The sequence below is a fragment of the Carassius auratus genome, chromosome 5 (genome assembly GCF_003368295.1).
Source record: "Carassius auratus strain Wakin chromosome 5, ASM336829v1, whole genome shotgun sequence".
Taxonomy (NCBI): domain Eukaryota; kingdom Metazoa; phylum Chordata; class Actinopteri; order Cypriniformes; family Cyprinidae; genus Carassius; species Carassius auratus.
The window spans coordinates 8,787,237-8,803,631 of record NC_039247.1 but is presented as its reverse complement, the minus strand read 5'-3'; the positions used below and the strand labels follow the sequence as shown (position 1 = coordinate 8,803,631).

At 38.0% G+C, this 16,395-nt stretch overlaps 1 protein-coding gene across 2 annotated transcripts; it reads right to left on the bottom strand.

The window, feature by feature from the left end:
- Window positions 1-1,939: 1,939 nt before the first annotated feature.
- On the bottom strand, window positions 1,940-15,692 carry LOC113073664 (TNF receptor-associated factor 2-like). Of its 2 annotated transcripts, XM_026246497.1 has the most exons (11): window positions 15,512-15,689; window positions 13,652-13,862; window positions 12,758-12,836; window positions 12,548-12,646; window positions 12,255-12,416; window positions 12,099-12,173; window positions 11,866-11,940; window positions 5,477-5,986; window positions 4,187-4,364; window positions 3,944-4,092; window positions 1,940-2,970 (listed from the first exon to the last, which is right to left on the bottom strand). In XM_026246497.1, exons 2-11 carry the CDS (start codon window positions 13,837-13,839, stop codon window positions 2,752-2,754), a joined length of 1,734 nt encoding a protein of 577 aa, XP_026102282.1. In that variant the 5' UTR covers window positions 13,840-13,862; window positions 15,512-15,689; the 3' UTR covers window positions 1,940-2,751. The 2 variants fall into 2 exon arrangements, with proteins under 2 accessions (XP_026102282.1, XP_026102276.1); XM_026246491.1 differs by having other exon boundaries at window positions 12,099-12,416; window positions 15,512-15,692.
- Window positions 15,693-16,395: the final 703 nt, after the last annotated feature.

Genomic DNA, 16,395 nt, shown 5'->3' with positions numbered 1-16,395 from the left:
ATAATAATAAAAAAATTGTGAGCCGTCAAAATCAACTTTAAATGAAAGTGTGGCATTAATTATAGTAGCTTCGTTTTTGTACATACAGTACATTTAGTAAATGCTGTTAGTCAGAATAATAATTCAGTAAATTAAATTGTTTATTAAAAGTAATCAAATATTTTAAATCAGCAGCCCATTGTTATAGATTTTACAAATCTGCGGGTATATCATTTGCAGTGTGATATTACTTGACAAATTTAGCTGGAAATTTCACCTCGAACAAATCTCAGTTAAAAAATAAATAAAAAAATGCACATTTTTGAGTTTGACATACATTCAATCTGTTTTCATTAAAGGACAGATCATGATCTAATAACTCTAACAACACTTCACTATGCATATTTGGCACGAATAATGTCACAGAAACACAGTATAGCATATCTTTTCAATGTATGGCATCATCTATTTCATCCCTTTTAAGAAATGCCCTAAAATTGAGCTTCATTAGTATTGCAGTTTATAGATCCTCATCTTTGTGATGAACTATTTCTCAAATCAAGCGATCAGGTTTAGTTTATCGCAAGGCATCGCATGTACAAATTAATCAGTATTTCTGACAATTTACTAAGAAGAAGTGAAAACTAGTTTTTAAACCACCATGACTGCACATGTACAGCTATATAATATGCATTAAATATAATAAAATAGATGTAAACTGTATATACATTTACTGTATAAAGATCCCTCGCTTTGAGAGTTTATGGTTATATATAAAGATACATTGCATATATAGAGTACGAGAATATCAATATCTGCTTCTACTTTTTAAGAATAAAAGCAGTGTATCATATAAAATAATAGTCATTGTGTTCAATATTTATTTTATTTGTCTCTAAAGTATGTCAGCAGTGGTGTCGTCACTCACTGGATGAGTAAACTGTGTGTGATAATAAATATCATGTGCATTTGCAGATTGAGGCTCCCCATGCACAGAGAAGTTTCAATAGTTGTCATAACTGGTTTAAAATCAGTGGATTCGGGTTATTAGTGACACCCCCAATGCCAAATATAAAAGACAATTGTATATAAAAGTTTTCAAATGCTTGGTCCTGTGTAAACATCTCAGTTTAGCCTAGAAAACACACAAACTGCCTCTTTTGGCAGTGAGAAGAATCGAAAAAGAAATAAAATCAAGCAAGCACTACAAACTCAAGCTCAGATGTACCATGTAAACTGTAGAAATATTCCTATTTACAAAAGACTAGTCATTGTTTCTTATAAATGTACAAAATGCAACATAATAACTTGAATATTCATGTGCACGGGACCGTTTATTTCACAGACACCTACGGTAAGATTTATACGATTTTTACCTTTAAACTTCAAACTATCTTCCACAGATGTATCCAAACACCGAATAAAGGAAATCCACGATCTTGACCCTCACTATACTTACTGTATGACAATTAAAACCCCCTTGACCCCTTAAAAAACAGTTTAGCTCTACAGGAGCACAAGTTATCGTCTTAGCATGGATGCTTCCTAAATAAAGTGTGCTGGCCACATTTCGTGGTAATCGACATGCAAATTGCAATTTATAAAAATGCTAATCAGCGTGTTTGTTTATTAAACAAATTGTATAATTAGAGGATGCATTCTGCTAGTGATAATATTAATGCATTTGACTGTGATTAAATCCGTTTTTCACCTACAGTAATTAGTACGGTAAACACAAAAAAGTCTATGTTGTGCTGAAGCGCTAAAAGGAATAGTTCAAACTAAAATTTTAAATTGCTGAAAATGTACTCCCCCTCAGACCATCCAAGATGTAGATGAGTTAATTTATTAATTTGATCAAATTTGGAGAAATGTAGCATTGCATCACTTGCTCACCAGTGGATGCTCTGCAGTGAATGGGTGCCGTCAGAATGAGAGTGCAAACAGCTGATAAAGACATCACAATAATCCAAACCACTCCAGTCCATCAGTTAATGTCTTGAGAAGCCAAAAGCTGTGTGTTTGTAAGAAACAAATCCATCATTAAGACATTTTTAACTTTAAACTGTTGCTTCCGACTTTGAAAAAGATAATACAAATAGTCCATAATTCATAATCATGCTTCCATTAGTGGAAAAGTCCATCTCCTGTTGTCCTCTCACATCAAAATCCACCCACATATTTGCATAAAACAGTTTTGGCTGCTTGATCTGTGCATATTTCTCTCCTGATTCAGACCAGACCACATTATTATGGATAGAGGACTTCTTTGAAATTAAAAACACCTTAATAGGTTTGTTTTCCACAAATGTCAAGCTTTTCACTTTACTAGCATTAACTGATGGACTGGATTGGTGTGGATTACTGTGATGTTTTCATCAGCTGGTTGACTCACATTCTGACGGCACCCATTCACTGCAGAGCATCCTCTGGTGAGCAATGATGCAATGCTACATTTCTCCAAATCTGTGATCTATCATGTTCTGAGAGCGAGTCAAATAAAAAAAAACATCTAATTTCTGTATGATCTATTTTGCATTATGATCTACACTATGCAACTGGACCGGACTTCACGTTCAATCCCAGTGTATCACGACTCTTTTTCCTATTATAGAGCTCTACTGAGCCTTTCGGGAACTGTGCATCAGTGCAGCTTTTGTGACGGCTGAACACATGCAGGGAAACGTGTCAAAACAGACGTCATGGAATAAATCTCCTGCTGTGGTGAAGAAGATTCTCCATCAGAGGCAGCGTATAAGAAAGTAAAAAACTTTAAAGGCCAGTGAGGTCCACGATGACTTTGATGAAGATGGTGTCGTCACGTATGTATGAGTTCTTGCCCTCCAGCTTGGACAGTGGACAGAAGAGCGGGCAGCCGCTGGCGATGTTCATCTCACTTACAGGCCTCTGGAACGAGGAGGAAGTGACATCAGGACGGAAAGCATCGATGATGTGCTCTCTGTTACTCTGGTCCAGCAGCATCAGTGTGACCTGGAGGAAGGTAACTAACTTCAGCTCACAAACACATAACAATCCATGCATTTTGGGATGGCCTAGGTTAGGCTGGATCATTTCGTTTCCCCACCTGCATGGCCTTGGTTACACCACAGAACGTTAATACTGTTCTTAATATTAAAATAGATATCAAATATATAATTTTAATACATGAAATGTATTAGTTCATTTATTATTTATTATTATTGAAACATACTGTATGGAATAAATCTCCTGCTGTGGTTCAATTATTATTCAATTAATTCTATATTCACTTAAAAACTTACAATTTCCCTATTTGTAATTTTAGAAGTGTTTGTTTTATATATTTGCATATATAGATACATATACTACAGTTATATATATATATATATATATATATATATAAAATATAAATTATTTTATTTTATTTTAATTTAAAAAAAAAGAACGTGTGTGTTGAGATATATATATATATATATATATATATATATATATATATATACACACACACACACACACACACACACACACATTTATTATATATATATATATATATATATATATATATATATATATATATATATATATATATATATATATATATATATAAACTTTTTGTGTGTGTGTGTTATAACTAAAATAAAAAAATGCATTATTAACATATTATAAATTATATCCTAAATTAAAAAAAGAGGTTTCTAAGTTATGTATTATTATTATTATTATTATTATTATTATTATATATGCATCCTGTAAGAAATATAAAAAAATTATGCAACATTAAAATATTCAATCATAATTTATTCACAATTATAAATTATCACTTAAAGTTGCCCTATTTGAATTTAAATGACTTTTGATGAAAAGTAACAATATAATTTATTTTGTATCAGGAGTAGTGTAATAGTGTAATGTGTTCATTTAAAACATCAAGACTCCTCACTGCTGCTTTAACACATGAAAACAAACATTAAAAATGGTGATGCACCTTCTGGTTGAAGGGCCATTTGAGCAGCGCATCACTCAACCCTCTCATGACCACAAAAAACAGCGAGAGATGCGTTCCCCGTCCCGTCCCGTCGCCGTTCAGGTAAATCCGCAGGCACATCCTGTAGCCGTACTTGCTTGTGTAAAATGCTGAACAAAATGAGGAGCGTGTTAGTCAAAACTTATAATTTGCAAATCAACACAATGATCATTGTGTCTGTTCTGATTATTGTGGGTTTTTTACCGGGTGAAAACATGGCAGGTGCCCGTCCAGCAATGGCATCTTGTCTCTTCTTAGAGAAATCTGCTATCCGCCAGATGAAGACGCCGTCAAACGTGGTGGCAGACATCTCCCGCAATCTGCCCTCCATTTCAGCCACAGTCAGGTCTTTAACACCCACCTGCCGCTCCAGCTGACGCACCTACAGGAGACATGATGGAGAAATATTCGATATGGAGCATAAATCATTCTCACATGGCAAAAAAAAAGATGCAATCACATAACTAAAGGTTTATACTGACGATATTAACCCTGTAATGCTTACTGTGTCATATTCGATACATACATTTCTAAGGCCTCTAAATTATCTGCATCATACATTTTCTGAAATACTTGTACAAAATCTATTCTGTCGTCTCATTGATAGTTTATATATTTTAGCAAGTTTTTAGTTTAATTGTACAAACATCCACCCCTGTGCCTCACCTTAATAAGTCCTATTAAACACAAATATATATATATATATATAAAAAAAATATATTTTAAAATTTTAAAAGCTTCTATTTTATGATAATTATTGTTTTTATTATTATGCATTATCCTAGTTTCATTTATATATATGTGCATTCATACATTGTATTTTTATATATGCTGCAAAAAGAAAAGTAACGTTGGAATATATTTAAATTCCAATTTATTTAAAAATACATTTCTATTTGAATATATGATTTAAAAAGGCTTCTATGTTATGTATTATTATTATAAAAAATGTATATTAATATTAATATATTCAGTCCTAATTTATTCACAGTAATAACACTATGTATACAGTGTGTGTGTGTGTGTGTGTGTATAAATATATATATATATATATATATATATATATATATATATATATATATATATATATATATACATTGCATTATATGTTTTGAAACTATAGAGCTTTGATCATAAAACTAAGCATTTAAATATCATCTAAAACAAATTGCGGAAGTTACATAGGCACAACTGATATTTACATGTATTTTTTTGTAAGAATCTGCTATAGATCTCATTTATTTACATTACAAGCTATCAGAATTAAATGATTCTTTTTGGCCATATAAATATCAGCATCTGCACCAAATTGCATTGGAATAAAACTGAGGTGTTTATTTCTCCATATTCTCAGTATATCATACTATAAGAGCCATAAAAGCCTTTTGTCTCAACAAAAAAATCACATATTCAACCTAAATCTATAATAAACTGTTCCATCTCTGACTGTTATTTTATACGTCAGGCTTAACAGGGTTAAAACAGACAGCACACCTTGTTACTAAGAGCCTCGATTTTGTCCTGATCGAGTCTGTGTTGGCGGTTGCTGGCCTCCATGGTGGTTGCGAAGCGCTCCACTTCTCGGTTTAGCACGCAGACCACGTCTTCAAACGTCCCCGCCTTCACCTCCAGCTCCTGGCAGCGACGGCCCAGATCTGCCACCTTGGTCTTCTCGCTGTGCAGCTGGAGCTCCAGCGCTGCGCCCACCGAGCTGGGCAGAGGGGTGAAGGAGGTGGGCAGCGTGGTCGGAGGCGCAGAGGAGGACGAGGATGAGGATGAAGAGGAGGGGACCCCCTGCACGGGCGGTCCGTTCAGCTGACTGACTCTGGTCTCTAGGTCTCGGAGCGCCTGGTGAAGCTCTTGTGCTTTGTGACCGGCCAGCTCCAGGCTTTGGGGCTGCAGACCCTCCAGACAGACCTTCATGCTCATGATGTAGTGCAACAGCAGGTTGAGATGTTCGTGAGCACAGACACGCTCGTGATCGTGGATCTTCTCCTTCTCCACCTCAAAGGGAAAACAATTTGATTAAACTTCAACGTGAATGATTTGTCAGTCATGTGGTTTGCATCATGACACTGCATTATTAGTTAGGAAATCAGTTCACTTTGTTTTTTTTTTTCTAATAGTGATATTTGATACATTTGAGATCTCCTTTAGTGTTACAATTATTAATATTTTAAATTAACTAAGTTTTAAAGTTTTCGATTTAATTGTAGTTTAATTTTTGATAAATGTGCTTGTCATTTTTTTTATATATTTCAATTAATTTCTAATTGATTTTGTTTCAACTTTTCAAACATTTGTATCTGTATGAAAGTTATATTTGATAAATTTTGATTAAATAAAACATATTTTTACGTTTTTTGTAATTTTGTGATGTGCTTTTGTAATTTCTATAATATTGTATTAATATTTTTAAACATTTTTAGTAAGTTTTAAATTCGATTTAATTCAGTTTTAACTATTTTAGTACTTGAAAAATTTTATTTCAGTTTGTGGTCATTTAAGTTATTTTTTAAAAGTTTAATTTGTTATTGGATAATTTTTTACTTTTTTTTTCAATTAAGAATCTTAATAGTTTTATTTCTTTTAAGAAATACTAGTCTGTTTTCTGAACATTTCTGTAATTTTGTTGTTGTTTTTTATTATTATTTTTCGATCCCGGAGGGCTCTCTTCGAGGAGGGATCCTTCGCCAGCGTTCCTCGCGATACCGGTCCCGTTTTTGCCGAGGCGGAACGGCGCCAGCATTCGTTGGGTTCGCAGATCGATCTGTTGGAGTGAATGGAGACGGGCACGTCCTTTTCTCCTACCTTACCCATCAGATCTGCCCGGTTTCCGGGGTTCGGAAGCCCGAGCTTCGGTTCTTCCCATAGACAGTAAAAGAAATGGACACAGCGACCCCATTGGAACTCAATTGAGACAAGTGAAGCCCATTTTTAGCGTTTTTTAGCACTTCTGTTTCTGACGCGCAGACTCAAACGAAGCTTGGCGACGTCAGCAACCTGTCTGACAGATGTAAATCTTCTAAGTGGCTGTGCGTGCAAACTGCCATCGTTAATCTTGCAGAGACGGCGAGCTTGAGCGAGGAGTTTTTTTCCGTGAGTGAGTAGGAGTGATTCTGATTAATTATTTTGTATAGTATTTTAAAATGTAACGCCAGTACGCCATATTAAGTTAATTGCCTGCGAGCTTCTCCTCCTGTCTGTACGGTAATGCGACGGAGAGTCTTGTGGTTATGACGCAATCGTTAGCCTATTTTTACAAAAACTGTTTAAACGGGGCCATAATGTAACATAGAAGGTAATGGGGCCCTTTATACGTTGTTGTGTATCTTTAGAAATAAATAATGGACAAACGGAGTCTTTAAACGCCTCAGATATAAAGTTATTCGCTGTCAAAGTGACGCCAAAATGAATGGGAGTCAATGGGAATGCTAATGCAAGTGAAGTTCTGCTAAAAGATGGCAGCCCCCACCCGACTTCAACTTCTGGTCGAGTTCCTTGCCGCCTGGTTCTTCCCCCCGAGCATCGGGCTTGACGCTCCGCCTTTCTTTCTCCGAGGAGATTGATACGGAGGGCGTCGGCGAGCTTTTAGTTGCACAAACATAAAGTTGCATAAGCATATACAATAAACAGTGTTATGCCTAACATTATACGAGCAGCTATTTAAGTCTCCGAGGGGATTAATATTGTTTGTGTGACTAATTATTTGCGCGCTGTCGAGGCAACGCGTGTATTACATCATTTTCAGTTTTGATGTGAATTTTCCTTACCCGACCGCTTGTCTGGTTGTTTAAACTCCATTTAAAAAAGGAGGAGTTAGTTCTATCACTTCAATGTGTACTTTGTCACAATCTAGACCGTGTTTACTTGTCTGATTGTTTTGATTTCATTAAATTCTAAGAAATTTAATAACTGAGAAGTTAATATATCACTTCAATGTTTATTGTATCACAATCCAGACCGTGTTTACTAGTCTGATTGTTTGATTGTTTAAAAATTCTAAGAAATATAATGACTTTGAGAAGTCAGCTCTTCAATGTGTACTTTATCTCAATCTAGACCGTGTTTACTTGTCTGATTGCTGAATTTCATTAGATTCTGAGGAATCTAATGACCGTTATCTAACTTCAAGAAGTTCAATATATCACTTCAATGTGAATTGTATCACAATCCAGACCGCGTTTACTTGTCTGATTGTTTGATTGCATTAAATTCTGAGGAATATAATGACAGTTATTGAACATGAAGTTAGATGTTAGTTAGTGTAGAAGTTAGTGAAGTTAGATGTACTGGAGGGACTGCTGGGCGGGAGCAGCCCCTCCATGTACAAACAGAGCAACGCTCTGGGCCGGCGACTTCTCAGCCTAATCCCCATCTGAGGTCAGGCTGGGAGGTCCACGGCCAAGAAGTCATGACGCATTTCAGTCACGACTACAGAGGGCGGCCCCTACTGGGGTAGAGCGGTGTCCACCTCATTATACGGTGCCCTACTCACCTCAGTGCCCTCGGGAGGTGGGTCTGCCAACCCTGCCAGAGTTTCAGGGTGCAGCCGCTTCCAGCGAGCACTGCTCTCAGTTATTTCCGCCCGTGAGCGTAGCAGAGCTGAGACGCTCGCCACCCCTTCAGAGGCCTCTTACACCAGAGGTCAGTCTCGAGGGACTGATCCCTTAGTACATCAGTTAGCAGCGTGAAACATACTGCCAAATGTATCTCAATGGGTCCTGCACACGGTAGAAAGAGGCTATCGCATTCAGTTCAGCCATCCACCGCCGACATTCAATGGGGTTACACCGACAGTAGTCAGCCCCCAGCAGGCTCTGGTGATGGAACAAGAAGTGAATACTCTATTAAGGAAGGCGGCCATCGAGGTGGTCCCTCCTCTGGACAGGGAATCCGGGTTTTACAGCCGGTATTTCATAGTTCCAAAGAAGGATGGGGGGGGGGGGGGTTGCGTCCGATCTTAGACTTACGTCATCTAAACCTCTCAGTTATGTCACTGAAGTTCAAAATGCTCACTGTCAAACAGGATGTAGCTCAAATCAGATCCGAGGACTGGTTTGTCGCAATAGATCTCAAAGACGCATACTTCCAAATATCCATCCTTCCACAACACAGGACGTCTCTGAGGTTCGCTTTTGGGGGCAAAGTCTACCAATATCGAGTACTTCCCTTCGGCCTTGCACTCTCACCCCGCACGTTCACAAAATGTGTAGATGCGGCTCTGGTATCCCTCTGTATGCAGGGCATCCGCATTCTAAATTATATCGACGATTGGTTGATTCTAGCTCAATCAGAGCAGATGGCGGTTCGACATCAAGGTGTCATTCTCGCCCAATATGGGGGAGCTGGGTTTGAGACTGAATGCCAAGAAGAGTGTACTTTCTCCAGTTCAGAGAACCACCTATCTAGGCGCATTATGGGATTCAACCACGATGCAGGCACGTATGTCTCCTGCTCGGATCGAGTCGATCCTCACATCAGTCAAGAGAGTCAAAGAAGGCCAGTCACTCACTGTCAAGCAGTTTCAGAGACTGTTAGGGCTCATGGCAGCTGCGTCCAACGTGATACCTTTTGGCCTCCTGCACATGAGGCCCCTACAGTGGTGGCTCAAGACCAAGGGGTTTTCCCCGAGGGGAAATCTTTTCCGAACTATTCAGGTCACGCGGCGATGCCTTCGTGCCTTAGACATATGGAAGAAACCTTGGTTCTTGAAACAGGGCCCGGTGTTGGAGGCTCTTGGTCGCTTAGTAACGCTAGCGACAGACGCGTCCCTCACCGGTTGGGGTGCGGTCATGAGTGGCCACCCTGCCTGCGGTCTGTGGAGCGGTCGCCATCTGACATGGCATACCAGTTGTCTAAAGATGCTAGCTGTGCATCGAGCATTTAAATATTTCCTCCCAGACCTGAGAGGTCACCATGTGTTGGTGCGCACCGACAACACATTGGCGATCTCTTATATCAGTCACCAGAGAGATCGGCATTCGTGCCCCTTGTACAAGCTGGCACACCAGATCCTTCTGTGGTCCCAGGACAAACTCCTCTTGTTCGGAGCAGTGTATATTCCTGGGAGATTGACTGTGGGAGCAGACATACTGTCGAGACAGGGGCCGAGACCCAAGGTGGTGAAGTAGATATGGAGAGTTTTTTGGACATCTTTGCGACTCAAGAGATATCGCAATGTCCCCTCTGTTTCTCTCTAGTTCATCCAGCTCCTCTGGGACTGGACGCTATGGTACAGACCTGGCCGAGGCTTCGTCTGTACGCTTTTCCCCCATCGCTCTGCTCCCGGGAGTTCTGGCGAGAGTACGCCGGGACGAGGTCCATCTTCTATTAGTAGCCCCGTCCTGGCCGGGCCCAGTATGGCTCGCAGATCTGATCTCTCTCCTCGACGGCTCTCCATGGGTGATTCCGATCAGGACAGATCTGCTCTCTCAGGCAAAATATTCACCCTCGCCCGGAGTTGTAGAAGTTGTCTGTGTAGCCCCTGAGGGGGCACAGCTCATAGCTTCCGGTCTCCCAACCGAGGTTGTTGAGACCCCCAAACTCCAATCCAGAGCTCCCTCTACGAGGAAACTGTACGCCCTGAGGTTGAAACCCTTCTCCTCATGGTGCAGAGACCGCCAGCTTGACCCTGTTAACTGCACAGTTGGTACCGTTCTGGAGTTTCTCCAAGCTAGGCTCTCTGCGGGGTTAACTCACTCCACCTTAAAGCTGTACGTGGTGGCCATGGCTGCTTACCACGTCCCTTTCAACGGTCAGTCAGTGGGTAGACACCCCCTAGTTACACGTTTCCTCCACGGCGCGCTGAGGCTGAGGCCTCCAGTACGGTCCCGTGTCCCCCCCCCCCCCCGGGACTTGGTTGTGGTATTAGAGGCTCTTTGTAAAGCTCAATTTGAGCCGATTCATGAATATTACTGGCAGGCCCCCTCGGTGGCCCCCACCTACTTAGACTTTGCCCCTGGTATGGCCAAGCATTTTTATACCCTTCAGCGGGTTACATTCCTAAAGTTCCCTCTGTTGAGCCACAACCCATAGTACTGCAGGCCTTCTGTCCTCAGCCAGACCAGGTGAAGCTGAATGGTATGTGTCCAGTTCGAGGACTGGACGCATACGTCCACAGAGCTGCTGTGGAGAAAACCTGACCAATTGCTTGTTTGCTACGGTCCTCCTAAAAAGGGTTCGTTGGATAGTCGAGGCTATCAACGAGTCCTATGAGTCCTCTGGTCTTACCCTTTCTTTGGGAGCCAAGGCTCACTCTACACGGAGTATGGCTGCCTCTAAGGCTATTCTAGCAGGTGTGTCCCTCTTGGACATCTGCTACGCTGCGGTGTGGTCCACGCCCTTTACATTCGCCATATTTTACAATCTTGATATGCAAGCCGCTCCTGGCTTTTCTGTCCTCTCGCCTTAGCTGTGCTCTTCGGATACACACTAGGCAGGGGTTTGGTAGTCTGGCAGCATTGGCACATCGTTCCCCAAAAGCGCTCGACGCAGCTCGAGTTCCCGAAGAGGAACGTCCCTAGGTTAGGTATGTAACCCTAGTTCCTCGAGGGAACGAGACGCTGCGTCGCAGAGCTATACTCCCGGCACCCCTGCCTGCGCTTGCTTCCCTACTCGAAGCTGAAGTCAGCTGTGTGGCAGGTGCCTTTATAGCTTCCTGGTCGCTGCATCACCCCGTCCGTGACGTCACGCTCTTCCATTGGACTGATTGCACACGATATTCAGAGTTGTTCTTGCCAAAGGCGTTCCCCAAAAGCGCCTGACACAGCGTCTCGTTCCCTCGAGGGACTAGGGTTACATACGTAACCTAGGGATGTTTTTTCCTTCTTTTTTTGTACAACAATGTGTTAAATAATAGGATTCTAGAAATGAAAACTTACTGAAATGTCGCAGCCAACCACATGATATCTGCATGGAGTCCTGAACTTGCTGCAGAACTTGATGTGGTCAACATACTAAAAAGAGGAGAGCAAAGAAATAACTAATATAATACTATATAACTATCTACCATCCGTACATACAGTATATCACTTGTTCTGTTTTCTTTAACTGAGTGTTACTGAATAACACAGTCATTTTCATACTGGGTGTGACATGTTTTTGATTACCACACCTTTTCCCTGGGGATTTTCTTCTTCGCACATCCTTCACAAATCATAGGATATTTGGGACAGATCTCATCATGGGCCTGTGAAAACATTATTTTGTAACATGAATTGCCTTTTTCCTCCTTCAAATGAATGCATCTTTTGTCAGACCGCTCGCTTACCTTGATGTTTTTGAAATGAAATGGTTCTTTACAGTACTTGCAGTTGAGCGTTCTCTCAGGACACTCGCGTTCATTATGACGCTCCTGTTCGTTCAGTCTAATGAGCTCTTTGCACAAGGGACACGGCAGAATCATGAACTCACACTTCCCTTCATGGCTCAACTAGAAAAACAGAGATGTGACACAAGTTACCAAATGAGAAACTGTCCATTTATACTGGATGTTATTGCATATGTAGTGTCTAAATACATCTGCTCCTGTATATCAATAAAGCTAATGTTAATGAACACAACCTCATAATCTTTAATACTGCCTTTCCAGGAGCAGCCTTCGTTGAAGCAAACAGCTGGAAGATTTTCAACTTCTCTTCTGGCAGCATTGTCGGGAAACGCCTGCAAGAAAACACAGAGAATGTGCATGCTCTGCGATAAAAGTTTGGCTTTAAATCATTTTAAAAATGCTCACAAATCTGGATTGACATCTAGCAAAGCATTTGCACGTACGCAGCCTGGTTTGAGGATGGACGTGGGCTCTTCGAAGATGTCCTCCTTGATACAGGCATTACATTTCTGTGGTCCTGATCTAAAATGGCAATGAAACACACATTTGCTATTTTGACATCAGCATTTTTGGCATCAATACAAGCTAATCAATGCTTAAATATCTGTTGTGATGTGGAACTGTATTTTTTAAAATGCATAATCACTTATAATTCCAAAGTAAAACTAAAGAAAAAACATTAAATACAAAATAAATAAAAAATGATGGATCATTTTCAGAAATTATGGATTAAATTGATCAAAAGTGGCAGTCAAATGATTAATCGTAAATAAAGTTTTTGTTTGCACAATATATGTGTGTGTGTGTCTGTGTATATTTATTATGTATATATAAATATACTCACATGCATGTATTTATTTCAGAAAAATATCTTGTTTATATTAAATATATTTATTTATCATATAAATAATATGAATATAAATATAGACATAGACAAATATTTTCACCGTAATATATACCGTATGTGTGTGTATTTATATATACATAATAAACATTCACAGAGAACACACATATATTATGCAAACAAAAACATTTATTTTGGATGCCATTTAACATGATTAATCGTTTGACAGCACTAATCCAAATAAAAAAGTTATTTTGAATTGAAATAATATTTCACAGTATCAAAGTTTTTACTGTATTTCTGATCAAATAAATGCAGCCTTAGTGAATATACGAATAAAAGAACAGGAAATCATTTGAACAATAAAATTGTCATCATTCTGCTATAGCCATATGTGTCCATCGTCCCAGTAAATGTTTTTAAGTCACTGCATCAGAACTGAATTTTAGCGGCCAAATAACTGCATCTGTTTGCGATCATCAGACTGAGTTACCCAACAGTCCGGTTGAAGCAGTAAGAACAAAAGCGATGGCCGCACTGCGCTTGGAACGGTCTCCTCAAAATGTTCTGACAGCAGTTGCATAAATGTTTGTCTTCAAGTTTGATGGCCAGAATCTTCTTTGGGAACCCGGGCTTGTTGTTCTCTATGGAGGACGGGGGGGAGGGTTCTTGAGCAGCCATGTCCTCCTCTAAACTTTCCTGATCTAAACAGAAGAGAAACCACAGTGGGAGAAGACTATTATTAAATATAGACAACAACAGGGACTTTCCATTAAAAATAAAGATTGTTACACAGCTCTCTGGAATTCTTTAATATGATTGATCAATCAAGGTATTCTCTGGGCAAACATATTTCTATAATCATGCTAAACTGCTATGGAAGCCTGTTTCTGCCATAATTATAATAAAGGTAATTGTAACTTTTTATCTTACAATGTTACAATGTTTCTTGCAATCAAATAAAAAGTAAAAATTGTGTGATATAAATTCAAATCTTTTTTTCCTCATTTCTTTTTTTTTATATAACAAAAAAAGCAATTGTGACATTTTATCTCATGATCTGACTTTTCCCTCACATTTGTGAGTTTACATCTCAGCTTTTTTTCTATTTCAGCTATGGAATATATATATATATATATATATATATATATATATATTAAAAAGTAAAAAAAAAAATTTAAAAAAAAAATTCTACTTTTTATCTAAATTTATTTTTCAGTAATGAGTTTATAACTCTAAAATCAGAGTTTTTATAGCTAAAAATTCTAACTTTATCAGAGTTTACTCTTATAGTTCTAACTTTTTCTTAGAATTACAAGTTTATTTCTCGTATTCTTAGTTTATATCCCACAAGATTAAAATTTTTTATTTTTTCACAAAATTGCGAATTCATATTTCAAAATTCAGATTTTATTTTTTCTCAAAATTGCGGGTTTATTCTGGGTATATATTTCTTCTTTTTTAAATTTGTAGATATTTTTAATTATTTATTTTATTTTATTTTTTGCGAGATATAAACTCAGAATTGTGAAATTTTTAAAATTGCAATTACATTATCATGAAATACACCCTTTCAGGGTGATACAAACCCCTCAGTTTCACATAAGGGTCCTGATGATCTGATTATTTTATTTATTTTGTTCAATGTTGAACATAATCATTTACCTAACTATTTAAATAAGCACTGAAATGCGAAATGTATCATTACAACTAACACATGTGTCTGTTATGATTTTAGAAACATATTTAGAGCTGTCTTGCTGTTTGTAAGCACATTATTAACAATAAATAGCATTATTATTTGTACATTAATAACATTTATTGCATTTGATAAGATTGTTATACTCTGACAGGGTGAAATAAAAAGGCTCTAAAGTAATTAGACAAACATTTAAAAGCTTTAATGATTGACAGACTCCTAAACAGCAGGCCACATAATACGAAACCTCATCTCTTTGTTTCTCTTTCAGTTTTGCTTGTATGTGCGTGTTTGCATACAGACATCCACACAAATGATGTATAATAGTCTAGTGTACAGCGGTGTAAACATTAACATGAAACACACACACTGGAACCTTTCATGCGTATCTCAAAGCACTTTTGTCAGATATCGACCATGAAGCCGTCGATATACATAATGCAATCAGCTGACAATTGCACATCTCATCTTTTCCTCTGTTGCTAAGCAAATACAACATCTGTCAGATGGTTGTTGCGTCCTTTCTGTACCGCCACGCCTCTTTTACATGCATTAAAGGCATATGGTGAGCCTGACAATAAACATACATGCAATAAAATAAGAATCAAAGAGTGCATTATGAGACAGACGCACTAATGTGCGCGTCAGACTTACCGCACCGCGATGAGATTTCGCTTTCATTTGCTCGGTTCCGCTCGAGCTCTGATGGACGGAGGCGCGCGGAGCGTCTGCTCTGTTTTGGTGGTCGACATTGTTGAGAAGAGCGCGTGCTCTTTCACGGGATTACGTCATAATGTGAGCGTGCACTGGGGTTTGGGATCTCTGAGGTTGTATTCATGATAACCTCTTAAAATGCAGGATGAATGATTATTTGGTGCATAATGTCATAATGTTCATTTAAATATAAACTATTAATATATATATTTTTTTATTATTGTTATTTAGTTTAGTGCATATTGTAAATATAGTACATAATATTCATACAAATGTATAATATACATATTGTCTATTATTATACGGATCTATTGTAGTGTACTAATCTCAATAATAGCGAGGAATTTAGAATAATAATACAATATTTTCTAAATGTTATAGAATAATATTGTAAGATATATATAAATAACCAAACAGTGCTATATGTGCTATATACTGTATGTATGGATGGATGTGTGTGTGACACACACACACACACATATTACTGTATAATATATCATAGAATATTATTATATTCTTATATGCATATGGAAAAGCATGTTTTCAATTATTTTGTTTAAATATATACATATATATTTTATTATTACTGTATATATAATTATATTACATTTTATTATATTATGTTATTATATGATATGATTGATTTTATATTATATTACAATAAATTCAAGTTTATTTGTATTGCGCTTCTTACGATACACATCATTGCAAAGCAACTAAAATCTTAAATATTAAGTAGTAGTGTTTTTGTATGTGCACATGACATAAATGTACAGAAAAATCAATTAAAGACGTAATCAAACAGACGATGAACACTATTAAAA